Here is a 19,363-nt window from a genome sequence, read left to right on the forward strand (position 1 = left end):
TATCTATGAAAATATTTTTAATCCAAACCGGGAGTGATTTTTTTTATTTTTTTTGTGACCGGAAGATGAGCTTGCTAAAAACAAGAATCTCAAAATTAAAATGATCGACCTCAAAATCGAAAATCTCAAAATTGGAGTCAGATTGTTCATGGTGGGAGGAACTAGCGATGGCAAGGCAACGGTGGATTGCGCAGGTCTGGCTGGAGAAGAAGGGTGGAGTTCGACTGGCACCGATGAAGAGGGAAGAGAGGAGGCCGGTGTATTAATACCTAAAATTGGGTTAACCGTGGTTTCTGATACCATGTGAATACTAAATTGGAGATTAAATTATTATGATTTACTTAATTAACTAGAGTTAGAGAGTATGTATTTATATAACTTAGAAATTTAGTCTTACCCTAACTCTAATCCTATAGAGATAGGAGATAAGAGAGAAGAATAATAATTACATTAGAGCATTTCCAACAGCCTCTTAAATTGACTCTTAAGTTAAAATTTGAGGGAGAATGGAAAATCAGCTCCAACAGCCTTTTAGTAGCTCCTCAAATCACTAGGAGTCTCTCCATCCTCTCTATTAATAAGAGTCTTTCCACCTCTTAGTGCCTCCTAACTTCATTTTTTATTAATAATTTATTATTAAAGACTCTCTCCTTTCACGATTGGTAAATATAACAATCATTAATAATTTTAATTATAAAATAATAAATAAGAAGTGAATGCAAGAAGATAATAGCAAGATAATTACCGTTGACTCCAACATCCCAACCCTATATTACAGCTGTAGAACAATTAAAATCACAAATCAAAGCAAGAAACGATGTTAAAGTGATAAACAACATAATTTATTACAGCTGTAGAACCAGAAGTAGACAATTAAAATCACAAATCGAGCAAGAAACAATGTTAAAGTGATAAGCAACATAACATCAGGTGAATCCAGGAGAAACGTTTCCACCATAATTTTTTGCAACTTCAAATCCCAATCTGCATAATTAAACAAGTAATGTCAAAATAAATTGAAAGTTCTAAATGAAAAAGGCAATTAAGAATGTGCAAACATGTTCATTTCATATTCAATCTTTGATGTGCCATTTAAAGGCAGGCTATCAATTGAGTTTCATTGATCATATCACATAATCATTGGAAAAGGGTGTATAAGTTTAAGTTCCCAGAAGTTCAAACATTAACATAAATTGGGATGGAAAAGCACATTCAGAATAATTGCACATTACACATACTGAGCTGCTTCAAACCCAATTGACCCCAATGTTTTGCATCCATAGGAAGAGTAACATGTTGAGATTTAGAAAACTTATTCACACAATGATTTTAATTTTTAATGCATATTATTTACCTATTCATGATTGACATAGCTTGAATGGAACCCTCCATCAAATCACATAATATCCATTAAGTTAAGAGACCAGCTGAATAAGGACAAATTCTGCAAATGAACTAATATAACCTCTTTTACTCTACCGCATTTAGGTATCTACAAACGACATACCTTGCTAGGCTCCATTAATGAAAACATAAGAATATGGTAGACTGGTCTTGAATATTGTAGTCGGCTATAGTCCTTGTACCATCTACCAGAGCTTTACCAGCAAACAACAGAATCTGTTTGCATGGGGGCGGACCCATCATGTCCTGGATTTTGGTCTTCACAGTATCAATTGTGTCAATACTCTCAACTCCCAAGATGAAGCTCTTGCCAACTAAACGTTTCACAACAATCTGCATACCACTTCCCGGACAAAGAACAAGGTTGTCGCGAGTAGACGACTTCTGAATGTTATAGTTTGGAAGCATGCACTCATTTACATAATGCCCTTCCTGGTTACAGTTTAAGCACTTCACTTGTGAAATGTTCATTTTTGGGTTGTTCATCAAAGATTTGTCCACTTCATGTTTCTGCTTTGGCTTTTTAGGCTCTTGAGCCTGCTCTTTGTCATAGTCATCAAAACAACTACGCTTGTTGGCATTGTTGTTGGAACTATTTTCAACAGATGTTGTTTCAGTGAAATGTGCCTCAACATTAATCTTAATAGATGTGAGGCGATCCTCTTCTAACTCTAGATGGCGAGCGGCATCCTCAAAAGTCCTTATACTTTCGTTATTGATTAGGTGCATCCTCACATGGTCCCAACTGTTTTGTAAAGAACGAATAACAGCTTGAACCTTCTGCTCGTCAGTCATTTTCTGACCAGCATCACTAAGCTCATTGATCATGTTAGACATTTCTCTTAAATGCATCTTCATGGTATGATCATGATGCATCTTATAAGTATCGAATTTGAGAGCTAGGGAACGAAGCTTTGGTAGAGACATACCTCCAAACTTGTGTTTCAATGCGATCCATAGATCCATCGCATTGTCATAAAAGTGGAATTGCTTAGCAATTTCATCATTCATCGCACTAAGTAAGATGATGCGAGCAGTGGAGTTCTTCTTCCTCCAGGCCACATAGGCCTCTAGGTCCCTTTTATGTTGGGATGTAGTACCTTCTTCAGGTTTAGCCATAACTGAACTCAAAGAATCAAGAATCTCTTGCTCTTCTAGCAAGTGCCGGATTTTCATACTCCATACCTCATAGTTTACTCCATTCAACTTGAGACTTTTGTTGAGTTCAGCAACAATCGATTTTGATGCTGAAGTCATTGATAATCCTAATGATCTACAATAGAACATACTGTTAGTTGTACGTAGTAAGAGAGAAACTAACTTGTAGAAATACATATAAATACATAACAATAACTCATTAAATCAAAATAGTAAGTAGCAAGTAAAACATAACTTGAAGAATTCATGAACATTATCAACAATAACTCATTAAATCAAAATAGTAAGTAGCAAGTAAAACAATAAACCTACCCCTAAAAAAGAGCACCCTTAAATTGTTTCAGCAATCAAAATTCCCTTCGTTTGATCAATGGAGGACTTTTTTTATAGAACAACAACAACATAATTTATATATATAACAAGCTTAATACATTGAATAGATTCATGTACTTTTTCAGATTATTGCTTAAAATGATCTATGTTTGAAATGATCCATTAGCCTCTGAAATTGCTTAAAATGATCCATTAGCCTCTGAAATTGCTTAAAGTGATATAAACGAACTTATCTAAATCGCTCATTACCACATGGACTTAGAAGGTTGAGATGTTTTAAACAAGTTTAAAAGGCTAATGATATAAACATCTCCAAAACTCAAAGGACCAATTAAATAATCTGAACAAGTATAGAGGCACCTAATATATTAATCCTATATAATATCAACTTCATATGCATTGCCAAGTAACATGGAGTAGAACCCCTGCGAATACTTAATGGATACTAATAAATTCTCAAATTCCCAAACACAAAATTCATATAAGGAAAGGGAACACCTTAAATCGAAAATTAGAAGCACCAGTATCGTGATCATGATCATCATTGAGATACAATGCCAATAATTTTGGTCACTGAGATGAGAATTTTTTGTTTCCAGATATTTATATGAGTGTCATTTTCCTAATCCCTACCATTTTTTAGCTATACACGAAACTTTCACTTAAATTGTGTCTTCACCCAAACAAACAATTCACGCTATCCAGTTGGAGAAAAGGAATCCCAAATTCATTTTTCAATTTGTTCATGTTGAGAAACAGAATAGATAGAGTAACGTTTAAATCATATGCATATGCAGAATTTTCTAAGATGCCAAACAAAGCACATAAAACAAAAAGCAGCATGAATATAAACCTAAAGGGCACTATCTCAATTCTAATCCCTAGAAAGAGAGAGAGAGAGAGAGAGAGAGAGAGAGAGAGATTCAAAGTATCTGACCAGCGGGATCTGTTCTGCTCCTCCTTTGAAGTTAGGCCGATATTCTGCTCCGGTCTTTATGCCAATGGACTTACCCAGTTCGATCGCCTCCTAAGCCGGAACAGAGAATCCGATCTCCTCTTAATCGGGACTTGAATGATGGTTGAGTCGTCGAGAGATGAGGTGAAGAGAGATCAGCTAGTGAGGAAATGGAAGGACAAACTTCTGTTGGACTAACCATTCCTTTAGCGAGAAATTATACAGCGTGTATTGAACCCTAGAATAGCTGCGGCCGGAAAAAGGACTGAGAAGTGGAACCAAGCCAATAAAATACAGAATAGCTGCGGGCGGAACCGAAAAAGGACCGAGACTTGTGTTGCACGGTATATATAATATTTTTAAATATATTAAATATAATTAAATTATTATAAAAAATGTAGTAATAGGTAATTTATAATCTAATTAATTTTATTCTAATAATCAGTAATAAATTATTAAAATTTCCTTTAACCGACTTACAAAATAAGAGCTTAACATATATTTTTAGTTTGAATAATTGATAAGGATTTTATTCACATATTGAAATATGTGATAAGCATTGATTGTTTGATAAAATCATAATATTATATTATTATTTATATATAATTTAATTATTTTTTGCTACTTTGCAAACGTATAAAAACATTAATATAGGCAAGATCGTTCCTGATTTTTTAGACGCTCGGAGCGAGATAATAAATTTGGGCCTTCATATAAATATTTTTAAGTTGGAGGCTGAATGGTTTTTTTTTTTTATTATAAGGAATAAGGTACTAATTTTCCTTCAAAAAAAAGTACTAATTTAGTCATATATTTATTAGGAGAAAGCAATTAACATTCATAAACAAAATAGTGCAATTTTTAGTATAACGTTTATCAATTGATACATTTTCAAGCTTAATTGATGAAACTGAGGTATTTTATGTGTAATTTCTTGTTCTATCCTCACTCCAACCTCCACCGTTCTGGTCATTAAATATGAAAATAACTCATTTTTAATGTTGATGGAAAAAATTCATTTTTAATCAACTAGGTTTGAAATTGCACCAACTCGTAAACGTTATGTTTGAGATTGCAATATTTTCTATATGGAAGCTAAATTAGTAGTGCAGTAGTAACGAGTATACTAATTAGAATTATTTGTGTACTAAAATAATAAGTATATGTGTCATGTAAAATTGCAATAAGTAAATAAGTATATTACTTTTCATATTGAATATATATATATATATATATTTATTTTGATATTTAATTATTATTTTTGGAAATGAATTAACATTTAAATTTAAGAAAAAATTTGAAATTGGATAATAATAATAATAATGAGGAGAAAAAATTAAATAGTTATTTTTTTATTCAATATATAAATTGATAAATTTTTTTATATATAGCAAATATCTTGTATTAATTAGAATAAAGAGTCGGGAGTAGTACAAGATTGAAAACAAGGAGGAAATTCCTCTAACATAATCTGAGGTGAGGGAAGCTGCAGCCCCCATTTCGCTAATTTATGTGCACTAGAATTGTGCCTACGATTTTCAAAGATGAAGGAAATATTATGGAAGTCTTTTGCTGCAGCTCTGATGGTCTGGACAATAGAGTCTGTGTAACTTAAGTCGGAACCTCGAATAATGTCGTCAATGGCCAGTTTGCAGTCTGAAGATACTAGCAGCTGCCGGAACCCGCATTCTTTGGCAAAGACGACCCCATTGAGGATTGCAAGGAGTTCCGCTTGAAGAGCCGACCAACAGATTCCGACGAGGGGGAGGGTGCCAGTTACTCGTAGCCTCTTCCTTGGCCAGTAACTGCCAGTTACTCCTAGCCACAAAACCTGCTGCACTAAGACCAGTACCTGGGGAGAAGGATGCATCACAGTTTAACTTTGTGCAATTTGGAGGGGGAGGGTGCCAGTTACTCGTAGCCTCTTCCTTGGCCTGTTTTTGGGAATTGTAAGTCTTTGAGGCTGCTTCAAGAGAGTTAGTAGCCCCACAGATAATACTCTCATCCGCAATGCTTTTGTCACCATGTGAGGTATCCAGTTTATAGCGCAGAAGAGACTAAAATCTGACCTTGTGAGAGTGTGGCGTATGTTACAACCCCATTCAAAAAAGGAATCACCATGCACTTTGTATACTTTGATGGGGAGTCCAGAACATTTCCATATTCTTTTTGCCCTGGGACAAAGCTTGAGTAAATGGATGATGGAGCTTCTCTGGCCTCCACAAAAAATGCATATGTTGTGCAGCTTCCTCTTTGCAAGGTTGTCAAGATATGGGAGAATATTTCGACAGGCAGCCCACATGAAGTGCAGCACTTTTGGAGGTACCGTGAGGTGCCATAGACACTTCCAAAACGATTCTGTTCCCTTTGAAGATCTACCGGAGCCACTGAGGACCTCATTCAAAGATATTGCAGTTTTATATCCCAATTTGACAGTGTACTTACCATCACGTGATTGAGGGAAGAAAATATTATCAGCAGTTCGGTTACCTCTTAATGGGATTTGTAGAATTTTCTCTGCATCATCATTGAAGAAGCAGTGTCAAATAATCATGGAGTTCCAACATGTGTTCTGGACAGATAGCAGATAGGAGACATAATTAGATGGGAGCTCATTTTCTAGGACAAGGGGACGGGCACATGGAAGGTTTGGGACCCAACGACAGGACATGGTTCTGATTTGTGTCCCGTTTCCCACACACCACATACCACTCTCAAGCACAATTTTTCAGACACTAAGCAAACCCCTCCACATGAAACTATCTGTTGCCCGACTTTGGACCTCCAGGATTGGTGCAGCCCTGAGATATTTACCTTGAAAGATGGACGAGCATAGGGAGTTAGGCCGTTTTATGAGTCTCCATACCTGTTTAGCTAGCAAGGCCTGATTCGAGGAAAATATATGTCGAAAGCCTAGTCCCCCTTGTTCTTTTGGAATGCAGAGTTTGTTCCAACTGAGCCAATGGATGCCACGACCACTTTTTCCTCTATCCCACCAAAAGCAAGCCATTAGTGCATATAACTCATCACAAAAGGTTTTGGGGAGTAGGAAGCAACTCATGATATACCGCGGTATCGACTGAGCAACTGCCTTAATGAGGACTTCTTTTCCAGCCCTCGTTAGCAACCGCTCATTCCACCCATTGACTCTTTTGAGGATGCAGTCTTTTAAGGATCTAAAGATAGATTTTTTTGAGCGGCCAATCATAGTAGGCATCCCCAAGTATTTGGGGAAGGCAGATGCTTCCTTCATATTGAGATAATTTTGGATGCTAGACTTCAGTTCAGCAGACACATTGGAGCTAAAAGTAATCTCGGATTTTTCAAAATTGACACACTGTCCCGATGCCAACTCATACTGATGGAGAATGTTTTTTATCACCCTGCCCTCCTCGAGATTATTTCTGAAGAAGATTAAGGAATCGTCTGTAAAGAACAAGTGGGTAATCATAAGGCTGTTCCGACTGACCCGAATCCCATGTAGAGCTCTATCTAATTCAGCCTTCCTAATCAATGCTGATAAACCTTCCGCACATATAAAAAACAAATAGGGTGAAATTGGGTCCCCCTAACGAAGGCCCCTACTGGGCTTGACAAAACCTTTTGGCACCCCATTTATAAGAAAAGAAAAGGAAGTCGAATATAGGCAGTTCATAATGAGATTAATAAAGCTCCCAGGAAATCCCATAGTTCTCATGACAATTTCAATAAAAGATCATTCAACCCGATCGTAGGCTTTGCTCATATCAAGTTTTACAGCACAATACCCTTGTCAGCCATGACAATTGTATTTCATAGTGTGAAACATTTCGAACGCTACGAGTGCATTATCAGTGATTAATCGATTTAGGATAAATGCACACTGGGTTTGGTTGATGATAGTTTCAACGATGGGTTCAAGACGGTTGCTTTGGCGTAGGTCTTTCATGTTTTTAGGAGCTCAGGTTTTTGGAATTAGGGTGATGAAGGTATGGTTTGGCTGATGATAGTTTCAAGGATGGGTTTCAAGAGTAGGCTCTGTCATCATCAGATCTTGTCCCCTGTCTCCTCCAACGTCAGCTTCAGCCGGAATTTTTTCCAGGTTGAGTTTCCGGCAAACATTGTTTTTGGTGGGGTGGTATTCCGACACCATTTTCGGGGAGAAAATGTACACATTGACCGACCGTAGTTTCATCGGTGTAGCTCTGAGATTTTGTTCATATGGCCAACCCTCTCATGTGAAGTCTTCCGGAATTTCCCCACAATCCTCATGGGTATGGCCTATTAGTCTGCACCACTAATAAAAGTTGGGGAGACGTTCATATTTGATTGGTGCCCAGATTATTTTCCCCGTTTCACTTCGAATCTTCACCCCTCTTAATAACGGTTTGATTATATTAACTGTGACCCGAGCGCGGATGTAGCTGTTCCAAGAGACAACACCTTCATTGTCGATTTCCCGTACTTCCCCAATGCGTCCAGCTACTGATTTAATGGAGTCTTTGTCTCTACAGTTTAGTGGCATATTACCAATCCTAACCCAGAAGTCACAGTGGTCCAACTTTATATCTGACATGAGCTCTTCACCTTCAGTGTTATGGAGGATCACAAGTTGGCGTTCGTAATGCCAAGGTCCCTCCTTTATGACCTTTTCCTTATCTCTTTCAGACTCGAACTCGCATAAAAAGAGACCGTTTTCGATTTCTTTTAGCTGGAATCCTTTCAGTTTCCAACCTGCAAGGAAGGCCTGAGCCATACCCCGTAAGTTTAAAGGTTTGTATGACATGACTTTACCAATCAGACATGGTTTACCCTCTGTGTTCGCCGTATCTGTAACAGATGGCTTGAGATCCAAAATTTCTTCTTCTGGATCGGTGATATTAATTTTTTCCATGAGAGTTTCAATGGTGGGTTCAGGGTTTTGTAGGGCCATAAGGTAAGGTACTTGGTGAGGTTTCCCTCTTTTCTTTTGGGCCGGCGTAGGAGATGGAAATGTTAAAGTGGATAGCAAGAGGGTGGTAGAGGTGGAAACCATTAAGGTGGTTAGCATGAGGGTGGTAGAGATAGGTATGGAGGGGAGGAGGTAGGAGAGTTACAAAGGGAAAAGAAGTCCACAAGGGTAGGGATCCTAGTACACTGCTATGGAGTTCGCAGGACTAGGGAGAGAAGACCACATGGGCAAAAACGAAACATTATGCAATGTTGAATAACTTGTTCATAAATTGATAATTTAGATTTAAGGAAACATGAAAATTATAGTAACAATTCATTACAGAAAATAAATGGAAAAAAATATATTTGATAGCGATAAAATAAGGTGGGAAAGGAAAAAAATATTTGAAAGTAATTAAAAAATGGGAAGAAAAATGTTCGAACCCTCAATCTCAATAAATGGAAAAAGTGCATGTTTGATAGTGATAAAATAAGGTGAGGGAGGAAAAAAATATTTGAAAATAATTAAAAAATGGGAAAAATGAGGTTGAACCTCGAACCTCAAGTTAAAATGAAATCATTAAATAACTCCTACCTACTGAACCAATTAATTTTAATGTTACTTGTTCATCTCTATATTTATATATAAACTATAAAAATATTTTATAAATAAACTATAAAAATATTTTTTTAGGCCCCTTATCGTTATGGGCTCTGGACGGGCGCCCCTCATTTCATAGCATAGGGTCGGCCCTGGATGTAGGTTTAACGTTAAAAAAAGTATCAATTTAGATATCGATAACGGAACGTGACACATCATTCATATTACTCCATTAAATTCTGTCAAATGTATGTAAAGAGAAAAATCAGAATTTAACGGAGTAATATGAATGACGTGTCATATTTCGTTATCAAAACCTAAATTGATGCTATTAATAATAGAATATATCCAAGTTCTTTTACCTTTATATATATCAAAGTTACATCATGCTTATCATATTTTAATTTATAATTTTTAATATAAATAATTGGTATCATCCTGTTTCAAAAAAAAAAAACATGGTAAAGTAAGCCGTATTTGGTTTTTTTCACCATTGAATGATGAGATGCAAAATTCATCCAATGGTGAAAACACACAAAGTAAAACTTACTTTGTAAAAAACAAAGTAAGCATAGAATGCACCGATATATCTATATCTCATTTTAATATTTGATGATTTAGAATTACTTATTACTCCATCTGTTTCATATTAGATGCCTTTTTGGGTTATACAGAAATTAAGAATATTAGAAACAAGACTTTATTGTCGCTTATTTATTGATTCCACTATTTATTTATTATATAATAAGTGAATTATTTTAATTAATCTCTATAAACTCACGTTTTACAACACACAGATGTTTACTTTGTTGGAAAAATTGAATAAAATTATATATTAATTTATATACCAACAAACACATTCTTTCATGAATAGTCGTGTTTGTCGTGAATAGTCGTGTTCATACGTGAACAGTCGTGTCTGTCCGTGTACAGTCGTGTTCGTTCGTGAAAAGATATATCCTTTTAAGTTCTATTTATATAGAATGGATTGTCAAATTCACATACGGTGAGAAAAAATATTCTCTCGAATTTTTCCTGCTCTTTGTCTGTTCATAATGTCTTGTTTTCCTACTCTAGTGATAACGAGGCTACACACGGTTTGAGTTGCGTAATCTGTTGTATCCTGGGAGACGATCGTCATAGCGACGACATCTGCCTTAAGGAAACTGCTAATACCGGCCTTAGATTTGTTTAACTCTTTCCTTTTAATTTCTGGTTTACTGTTTGTATGTTTTGCTGTGTTCGTTTTGTTTTTTTGTTAATCACATCTAATATTTTTGAGACAGACGTAATTGTTCGTCTAAAGACAGATGACTGTGTGTCTAACATTCTTAAGACAAATTTTTATTTGTCTGACAATCTTAAGACAGAATCATTGTTTTGTGATTTTAAAAAATACACAGGAAAAAAGTTCACAAAGAATTTTGATTCGAACCAATTTTGATTCAACTGGTATTATTGAGTAAAACTTGATTTGATGTATGGAGACTTTTGGGTTTCGTCTGTGTCCATGTTCATTTTTTCTGGTTTCGTTTATCATATGATAGGTGAGACTTATGAGTTCTCAGCCCCACCATTCTTCGATTTCAGAGTAGGCGAATAGGAAGAAGATATGCATAAAGCCCATCTTTGGTTCGACAAGGGTCTCAGGTATTTCCCTTCTTGTACGTTTTCCTTCTGCTTCTCCTTCTTCTCAATCTCATCTTTATGTCTGTTTGGATGCTAATATATGCTATCGATTTATTCTGAAACTTAGGGTTTCTGCGTAGTTCTATATAGAGTATTAGATTGAAAATTAAAGCATCTAAGGTGGAACCTGTTGAAGCGATTTGTTCTAAAACTTCTGATTTTTGCATAGTTCTACAGTATGGATCCACATCGTGCATTTTTGGAAAGATTGTAGTTCTATATAGGGTTTGTTCAGGTTGTCAGAACTGAATCCTTTGATTAGGCAGTTTCACAAGAATGAATTCAATTTGCAATCTTGTTTACCTCTGTTGAATCATAAGCATATATTTTGTTCTTTTCTCAATCTATTGTTAATTAGAATATGAAAAGATTGGCATCTTTTACTTTTGGATTCAATTTCTCGTAATTTGTCTAATATGTGTTAGTGATAATTGTAAGGGCTATATAATGCCCATGTATACTCGTTCTGTTTAAAGAAACTGGAGGTGAATAGTCTAGGTCTACAGTATAGATTTCTTTGCTTATGTCCTTTAACTGAGTTGAGAAATCTTCAGTTAAAGGACATAAGCCAGATAAAATGTGACTCCTTTTTTGGCCAGTAGCATAGAAGCTTCTCAGTTGAAGGAAACATGTGTTAGATTCTCTTCATTGTCATGTAATTCTTCCAAGATGCCTAGTATAGAAGGATCATGGTTGAGATATCAAATGCTTGGCTTCGAGTTGAAGGGAATCAAATGATTGTTGCTGCAAGTCCTCCCATAGAGGATGCAGTGATTGTTACTAAACCACTTACTAAATAGGATCTTATAGGATACCTTGCGTCTGGCTGCAAGACTAAAGAAAAATGGAGGTGCAAACATGAGCAATTAAATACATGCATCACTGCGTTAAGATATCAAATGCTTGGCTTCGAGAGATTATGGAGGTGCTTTTCTGTCATGATTAGTTTGTTAACTGGTAATCGCAGTTTCACGAGTTTGAAGATTGAAATTAACTTGGGTTTTGGATTTTGAAGGAGGCTATTAAATGTATGCGTCACTCAAGGAGAATTATTGTGACTTCAGAAGATGTGGATAACGCTCTTACTTTAAGAAATGCCGAGGTTAGTTATTATTTTGTTTGGGGCTGGGGAACTTGCTTTGTGTAATTAGTTATTTATTTTTCTTTCTTGCTGCAGCCAGTGTATGGCTTGGCCTCCGGAGATCCGGGGCATAACGATTTGTATTACATTGACGATAAACATGTGAGTTTAAAGATGTAAAAAAATGCTGGAGTTTTGTTAAAATTGTGACCATTACGCTTGCCTATAATTTTTGTTTTCATTTGCTATTGGATTTGATGTTTGTAGGTGATTGAGGCGCGTTTACATAAAAGTTCCTCTTGATACATCAATTACAATTCACTGGCTCGCAATTGAAGGTGTTCAACCTGCAATTCCTGAAAATGCTCCAGTTGAAGGTATATCGCAATGCTCGAATTTACTATTAGCAAAATGGCATTAGTTCTTTCTTAAAAAAAAATTGTTCTGGTTTAAAAATTTATGTTGTTATTATGCCTTAAATTACATGAATTTAAGGAAGATAGTCATGTATTGTCAAGGGAACTTCAAGTAAATGCTACGTACCTTCACATATTTGATTACTAATGAGGTAGTGTACATGACTGTTTGAATAATTTTCCTGTCCTGTTTGCTTTGATGGGTGTGGCACGCAGCTTTCTTCAAAATCCACACATACATGTAGAACCTTATGTAAGTTCATTGACTTATTGAATCGATATGTAGATGTTAACTCATAAAAAATCTAATGAAGTATCAAAGTCATTCTTCTTTTTTTTTTTTTTTGGATTTGCTATTTTTATACCATGTGCTTAGTGCCCACTCTCATGCTGGTTAATATTTAGGTGGTTGAGAGTTTCCTGAACTGGTATACAATAGTGAAGTGCTTGATTTTCCTTCCATCTAATTTAGTTTCCTGTCATTTCTTCAGCTACATCAATTAATGATAGAGAATGGTATAGCCTAGTGGCATGAAGGTTCTAGAAGGGGTGCCCTATATAGGGCAAATGGCATTTTAAGTATAAGCATTAGTATTTAAGAGGAAAGGGTTTAGGAAGCCAGGGAGGGAGATTATTGATTGTTATGTGGCTGCTTTAGCAGAGGGAGGTTGTCTCCTGGGGGATTAGAACATTAATTCTATCCATTTATCTTTCTTATCTTTGTTGATCGTGTATTCCTTCTTCTATATTTCAATATATCAGTATTTTACTTCAGTTCTGTATCTGGTTTCTAACATTGGTCCGACCTGCCGGATGTCTAAAACCACCGGCGATATGGATCCAATGATTCAAGGCAAGTTTGATGCAACAGATGCTAAGATGTTAGGGGTGGAAAAACAAATGGCTGGAATTGAGAAAACAATGGTTAACTTGTCCGAATCCATCAATGACATGCGAACAACATTGGAGGAGATGAAGGCACAATTTTTAAGTTGGGTAAAGAGGCAGGAGAAGCAGCTTGTTGAGGAAAAAGACGCTGTTTACAAAGGTTGTGTTGTGATGGTAGACCGTATGGAGGGCAGCACCGGTGACGTAGGACACTCTGGAAAAAATACCACTCCCACTTCAAGGCGACAACTTGAGATGGGTAAGGCCACTTCCAACAACAACTTTACTGACCCAAATGCAGATGATCCTCTAGTGGGAAGAAGGGTGAAGCTACCCTTACTCGAAGAAGTGGACCCCAAAGGGTGGGTCACCAGACCGAAGACATATTTTCGCAGCATGTTTTTCTGCGTCAATTGCATGCCGGAGGTGAGTTTTCACTTAAAACATGAAGGTGGATATTTTCCACCGCTTGATTCGGTGGCAGTGGTAGAAGTTACATTGGGAGATGCAGAGGAAGTCAGATGGGGAGGAAGAAACGCGCTGTTTATGAGACCTACAAATTGTAACCCACCTGTTTTTGATACGGGTCAGGGTCAAAGTAAAATACAACAGTTTCTTCCTGTTTTATATACGCAGAAACAGAGCAAAAATTTGGATGATGGCCATCACTTCAATTTGGCGAGAATGATTCTGGAAAAAATGGGAGGCGGGAGCGTGAAACTCATCAAGCTGAACAAAGTATCCACATGTAAAGTTTTGAGTTGCAAAGTAAAATTAAGAGTTCAAATTCTACTTATTAGAGATAGTGGAGCTGAGATTCTCCTTAATAGAGATAGTGGAGAACAAGTGGTGCAAGTAATCTTTTGTTCTCTTTTACTATAGACACCTATCAAGTTAACCCACCCAAAAGAACAGCAAAGCAAATTCAATCCACAAGATATTTTACTAGTGATAGTTACTTCTCAAAACATCTTTTCTTTTTGTTGGGTTTTCCTTTTCCAAATAACCCATGGAAACCGGAGTGGAAGCACCGATTGAGAATAGGGCGTAAAGCAAAAGAACATGAGGTGGAAGAAGGTCACGAGTACACTCACTGGAAGTTTGAAAACATCAGTCAGCTATACTACCCCAAAATCAAGGCATTTTTAATTGGGTCCAATCGACTCGGTTTCTTGATTTCGGAAGCACAAGAACAACGAGAGAATTATTATGCAATTGGATATATGCGGTCGTGTAAGCTGTGCCACAGGGAAACATATGCAGATACATCCATCAACATTCCAGTTGCCATTGCGAAAATCACAGGAGAGGTTGTCTCTTATCCGAGGTTTGTGGCTTCGCTTAATGATGGATATGTTCCTTGTTATAGTGCTGATCCCGTCATGCAAATTGGGATGAGGGATTTTACATATTGGGCATTTGATTTGAATGATTCTCACACTATCTCGAGGATTGACTGGTTGAGGACCATGGGTAAGAAGTTGGAAGATGTGTTAGTGGTTGTGTTAACGAAGAATATTGTCTGGAATGTTCTCGAAGGCAATTTTGATGAATTGGAGGGTGAGATTGCTAGAACTAGCAAGATGAAAATTGAGAACACTAAACTGGAAGTTGATTGTGCTTATGCGAAAGGTCTCTTACGTATCTTCAACTTTCAGGTGGAATATGAGTCATAAATAATTAGTAGGTGTGATAGTTTAACGCAAAATGTAGCCAAAGAGACGACTGAAGCTTGGGAATTTGAAGAACTGTTACAGGATGCAAAAAGGCAGCATGGACCATTGTCTATTCTGATGAGGGGAATTGAATCTTTATATAGAGGTGACCAAGACCCAAAATTGGGGGAGACCAACACTAATTGGGCATATGTTACGAAATATGCTAGGCTGTTTGAAATTTGCATTCAAAAGCGGACTACCTATAGTATACATGAAGTAGCTGTAATAGTAATGCCATATTTGTGTTGTTGGTTGGGAGTCTGCTTAGTGCTTAGTGTTTGGGTTGCAACCTGTAAGGGCTAGTTCTGTAAGGATATGTGCTGCTATTGTTGTAAGGATATGAAGTTACGATTCAAGAGTGGATTCCCTGATTCAGTCTTGAGGACAAGACTGTTTGATGGGGGAGGTAATGATAGAGAATGGTATAGCCTAGTGGCATGAAGGTTCTAGAAGGGGTTCCCTGTATAGGGCAAAGGGCATTTTAGGTATAAGCATTAGTATTTAAGAGGAAAGGGCTTAGGAAGCCAGGGAGGGAGATTATTGATTGTTATGTGGCTGCTTTAGCAGAGGGAGGTTGTCTCCTGGGGGATTAGAACATTAGTTCTATCCATTTATCTTTCTTATCTTTGTTGATCGTGTATTGATTCTTCTATATTTCAATATATCAGTATTTTACTTCAGTTCTATATCTGGTTTCTAACAATTAATGCCATCTATTATTACCTGCCTAGTTGCTAAAAGGTTTGGGAATCTATTTTTTTGACAATCACTGGGAGCTTAGAAACTTCACAGCGAACTTGGTTGCTTGAATTTGCAAAAGGCAAGAATTTTGTTCCTTATGTTTTGTTGTGACATATGTGAGCACCTTGTAAGTGTTTGAGCTAACAGGGAATCAGGCGAACCTATCAAAAGGAAGCCATATTTACCTCAAGAAAAATAGTTCTTGATCACTCGGAATTACTTTCCTTCCTATCAGAGTTGAGGTTTTTGATATCTTCATCAATGATTATGTTTTTAGAGTGTTTGATTCATCTCTTCATTTCAATCGTGTAGATCTAGGAAGGCACTAGTAACCATGTCATTGTGGATGTAAATTACCTGCCAGCATTCAAGGAATTGCCAAATGATATATGCATTCCTGCTTTTTGGGAAGCTATTAAAAGCAAGTTTGAATTAAGAGAGAAGGTAAAATTTACTTAAGTAATGACAATCCTCATACAAACAACATACTCATCAAAGCAGGATTACCAGCTTCCTACGGTTGCCGCAGTAAGTATCTAGTCTAAATAGTTGTATGTTAATTTGATAGTCCATAGAATCAATATTCAATGATTTCATAGCACACTTTCAGCTCACCACGGAGAAATAGCTCTAATTTAGAGCACACTTTCAGCATACTTGAAAATATCTAAGCATTAGTAAAGATTTCGTCCTTGCTCGAAGTTGCATTGTTGGGTTATTGTGTGGTGATTCATTCTAATCCTATTTATTTATCTCTTCCCATCTGATTGTCAAGATGTTAATATTCTATTTGAATTGTTATTGTCAGGCTGATTGAATATTTTGGAAATAACCTGAGATTTTAGTTAATGTTAGGATTTCACTTCTGTTACATAGAGTGCAGTAAGTGTAATTGCTCTTATCTTGAAATTTTATCATTTTTAGAAACAAAAGAGAGCAATTTTCATATATGCCGATGTGGTTGAGATTGTGTTTTTTTACTTTCATGTTATAGGATTGAGCCGTTAAGTTGCAATCTGCTATGGAGGCCTAAATTGATACTTTTTTAAACGTTAAGCCTATATTTGTGCTATTTTGTACGTAGAGCCTAAATTGGTATTTCCTCAAAAACTATAGGCCTATTTTGGTACTTATCCCTTTTTCTAATGGTTGAATATGCTAATAATTTGATTGTGGTAAGCTAATATTTGTTGTGGTGAAACTACTCTTGATTAATGCTAGCATGCTTTTAACTGTAATTAGTCCATTTTCAGGGAAATTACAGTAGTGATAATTAATGTCATTTGAGAATATGTCGAAGGTTGAGACAACAGAGAAGATGGCTGGATTTCAACACTGCAGTTATATTTAACATTCTGTTGTAGAGAGTATGATAGAGTAGTAACAAGTATATGTCAGTTTTCTTGTGTTCCCAGTTAATTTCTATAATATACAGCAGGTTGTTATTTGAAAATACTATGAATTTGTGAATATTGAATCAAAGTTTGTATATATATAACAGGTTAATTAATTACCATATATTTGTGTACATTTTTGTTGATTTTGCATTTAATTTCAGTAATACAACAAAATAGAGCAGGTTTAATTTGAATTTGCTGATGTAGAATTGTTAAAAACAATAACATTAGACTAATATAATTGACATTAGCCATGGTTGCAGAACAACCGACTCTAATGATTAGAGCATTGGAGTCGGTCGTTACAACAACCTAGTCCAATGCTCTTATCATTAGCCACGGTTGTTCTACAATCGACTCTAATGATCAGAGCATTAGGGTCGGTTGTTAGGAAAGATTGTGGGTAAAGAACCCTTTAGCTATGGTTTTTCGTAACAACTGTGGCCAAAACATAGGGTATTAGAGTCAGTTATACATAAAAAAAATGACTCTAATACCCCTTTGGCCACGGTCGAACAACCATGGCTAAAGACGCCAAGCATTTGCCATGCCCCCCTTTGGCCACGGTCGTACAACCGTGACTAATGACGGTAAACGACCGTGGCCATAGGCCATTTCTGTACTAGTAACCTTATGTTGGACATTTGAAGGTGTTTGGTTGTATCTACTACATGCACGTTCCAGTTGAGAAAAGACATAAGCTAGAAGCAAAAGCTGAAAAGGGAACCTTTGGTGTTTACAGTTCTCAATCCAAAGGCTACAGAATATACAACTTGGAGACATCAAAATTTGTCATTAGCAGAGACGTCAATTTTGATGAAGATGCTTTTTGGAATTGGGAGAAAAACGAAGAAGAAAGGAGACTAGTGGACATTCTATTATGTCAGTAAAATACTCAGCCAGAACAGGGTAAACCGCAGGAGGAGCACCAGCAGGACTCAACTTTAGACTCAAGTGATGATGATGATTATCCAAACAATTCAGAATCTCCACCAAGAAGGACAAAACTCTTAACTGATCTCTACGACAACACCGAGGTTGTAGAATCTTGTAATTATGTTTCACTTGAACCAAAATGTTTTGAAGAAGCTGCTCAACATGATGAAGGAGGAGATCCTGATTATCGAGAAGAATTAGACATGGGAGCTAGTTGAAAAACCACCGCACAAAGATGTTATTGGCCTTAAATGGATTTTTAAAACCAAATTCAATCCCGATGGCTCAATCCAAAAGCACAAGGCGAGATTGGCTGCAAAAGGATACTCACAACAATTTGGAGTCGACTATAACGAAACATTTTCTCCTGTCTCAAGGCAAGATACAGTTCGTATAATTCTAGCACTAGCAGCACAAAAGATGTGGAAAGTTTATCAGTTAGATGTGAAGTCGGCCTTTCTCAATGGTTTCTCAAAGAAGAAATTTATGTCGAGCAACCACCAGGTTTTATTGTTGAGAAAGAAGAAAACAAGGTACTAAAGCTCAAAAAGGCCTTGTACGATCTCAAACAAGCCCCGAGAGCCTGGTATAGCAGAATCGACGGATACTTCAGTGAACAAGGCTTCTAGAAAAGTCTGAGTGAGTATACTCTTTAACCAAAGAGGAAGTCAAAATTGTCGTAGACCAGATGCACATTGAAAGCATCGGGCCTTGACGGTATGTCTGCACGTTTCTATAGTACTTACTAGGATTTAATTGGAAATGAGGTCACTAATTCGGTGCTATATATGTTAAAGAGTAATAATATTCCTAAAATTTTTAACCATACATTCATTACCCTTATCCTCAAAACCCGACACTCAGCTCCATGAAAGACATACATCCAATTAGCCTTTGCAATGTCATCTACAAATTGGTTTCTAAGGTGATTAACAACCGTCTAAAACCCATCCTTGAAACATCATATGCCAAACCTAGTGTGCTTTTGTCCCAAATCATCAAATAACAGATAATACCTTGATAGCCTTTCAAATGTTCCACTACATGAAATACAATTGTCACGGGCGATAAGGGTATTGCACTCTCAAAACTCGACATGAGTAAAGCCTATGATAGGGCTGGGTGGTCTTTTATT

The 19,363-nt window shown here is 36.6% G+C and overlaps 2 protein-coding genes across 19 annotated transcripts; one reads left to right on the forward strand and one right to left on the reverse strand.

The window, feature by feature from the left end:
• Positions 1 to 727: 727 nt before the first annotated feature.
• Positions 728 to 4,153, reverse strand: LOC136205603 (uncharacterized). 2 transcript variants are annotated; one of them, XR_010676027.1, is made up of 3 exons: positions 3,833 to 4,153; positions 1,355 to 2,677; positions 728 to 984 (listed from the first exon to the last, which is right to left on the reverse strand). XR_010676027.1 is itself a non-coding variant. In XM_065996266.1 (3 exons), exon 2 carries the CDS (start codon positions 2,659 to 2,661, stop codon positions 1,522 to 1,524), a length of 1,140 nt encoding a protein of 379 aa, XP_065852338.1. In that variant the 5' UTR covers positions 2,662 to 2,677; positions 3,833 to 4,153; the 3' UTR covers positions 728 to 984; positions 1,508 to 1,521. The 2 variants fall into 2 exon arrangements, 1 of the variants encoding a protein (XP_065852338.1); XM_065996266.1 differs by having other exon boundaries at positions 1,508 to 2,677.
• A 6,583-nt stretch (positions 4,154 to 10,736) lies between these two features.
• LOC136205607 (transcription initiation factor TFIID subunit 6-like) lies at positions 10,737 to 17,405 on the forward strand. Of its 17 annotated transcripts, none has more exons than XM_065996276.1 (6): positions 10,759 to 11,012; positions 11,862 to 11,976; positions 12,067 to 12,153; positions 12,229 to 12,294; positions 12,400 to 12,509; positions 12,765 to 17,405. In XM_065996276.1, exon 6 carries the CDS (start codon positions 13,362 to 13,364, stop codon positions 14,316 to 14,318), a length of 957 nt encoding a protein of 318 aa, XP_065852348.1. In that variant the 5' UTR covers positions 10,759 to 11,012; positions 11,862 to 11,976; positions 12,067 to 12,153; positions 12,229 to 12,294; positions 12,400 to 12,509; positions 12,765 to 13,361; the 3' UTR covers positions 14,319 to 17,405. The 17 variants fall into 13 exon arrangements, 12 of the variants coding, with proteins under 12 accessions (XP_065852346.1, XP_065852344.1, XP_065852348.1 ...); XM_065996274.1 differs by having other exon boundaries at positions 10,737 to 10,814; positions 10,910 to 11,012; positions 11,852 to 11,976; positions 12,400 to 17,405; XM_065996272.1 differs by having other exon boundaries at positions 10,737 to 10,814; positions 10,910 to 11,012; positions 12,400 to 17,405.
• The last annotated feature ends 1,958 nt before the right edge of the window (positions 17,406 to 19,363 follow it).

This window comes from Euphorbia lathyris, chromosome 9, assembly GCF_963576675.1.
Source record: "Euphorbia lathyris chromosome 9, ddEupLath1.1, whole genome shotgun sequence".
NCBI lineage: Eukaryota > Viridiplantae > Streptophyta > Magnoliopsida > Malpighiales > Euphorbiaceae > Euphorbia > Euphorbia lathyris.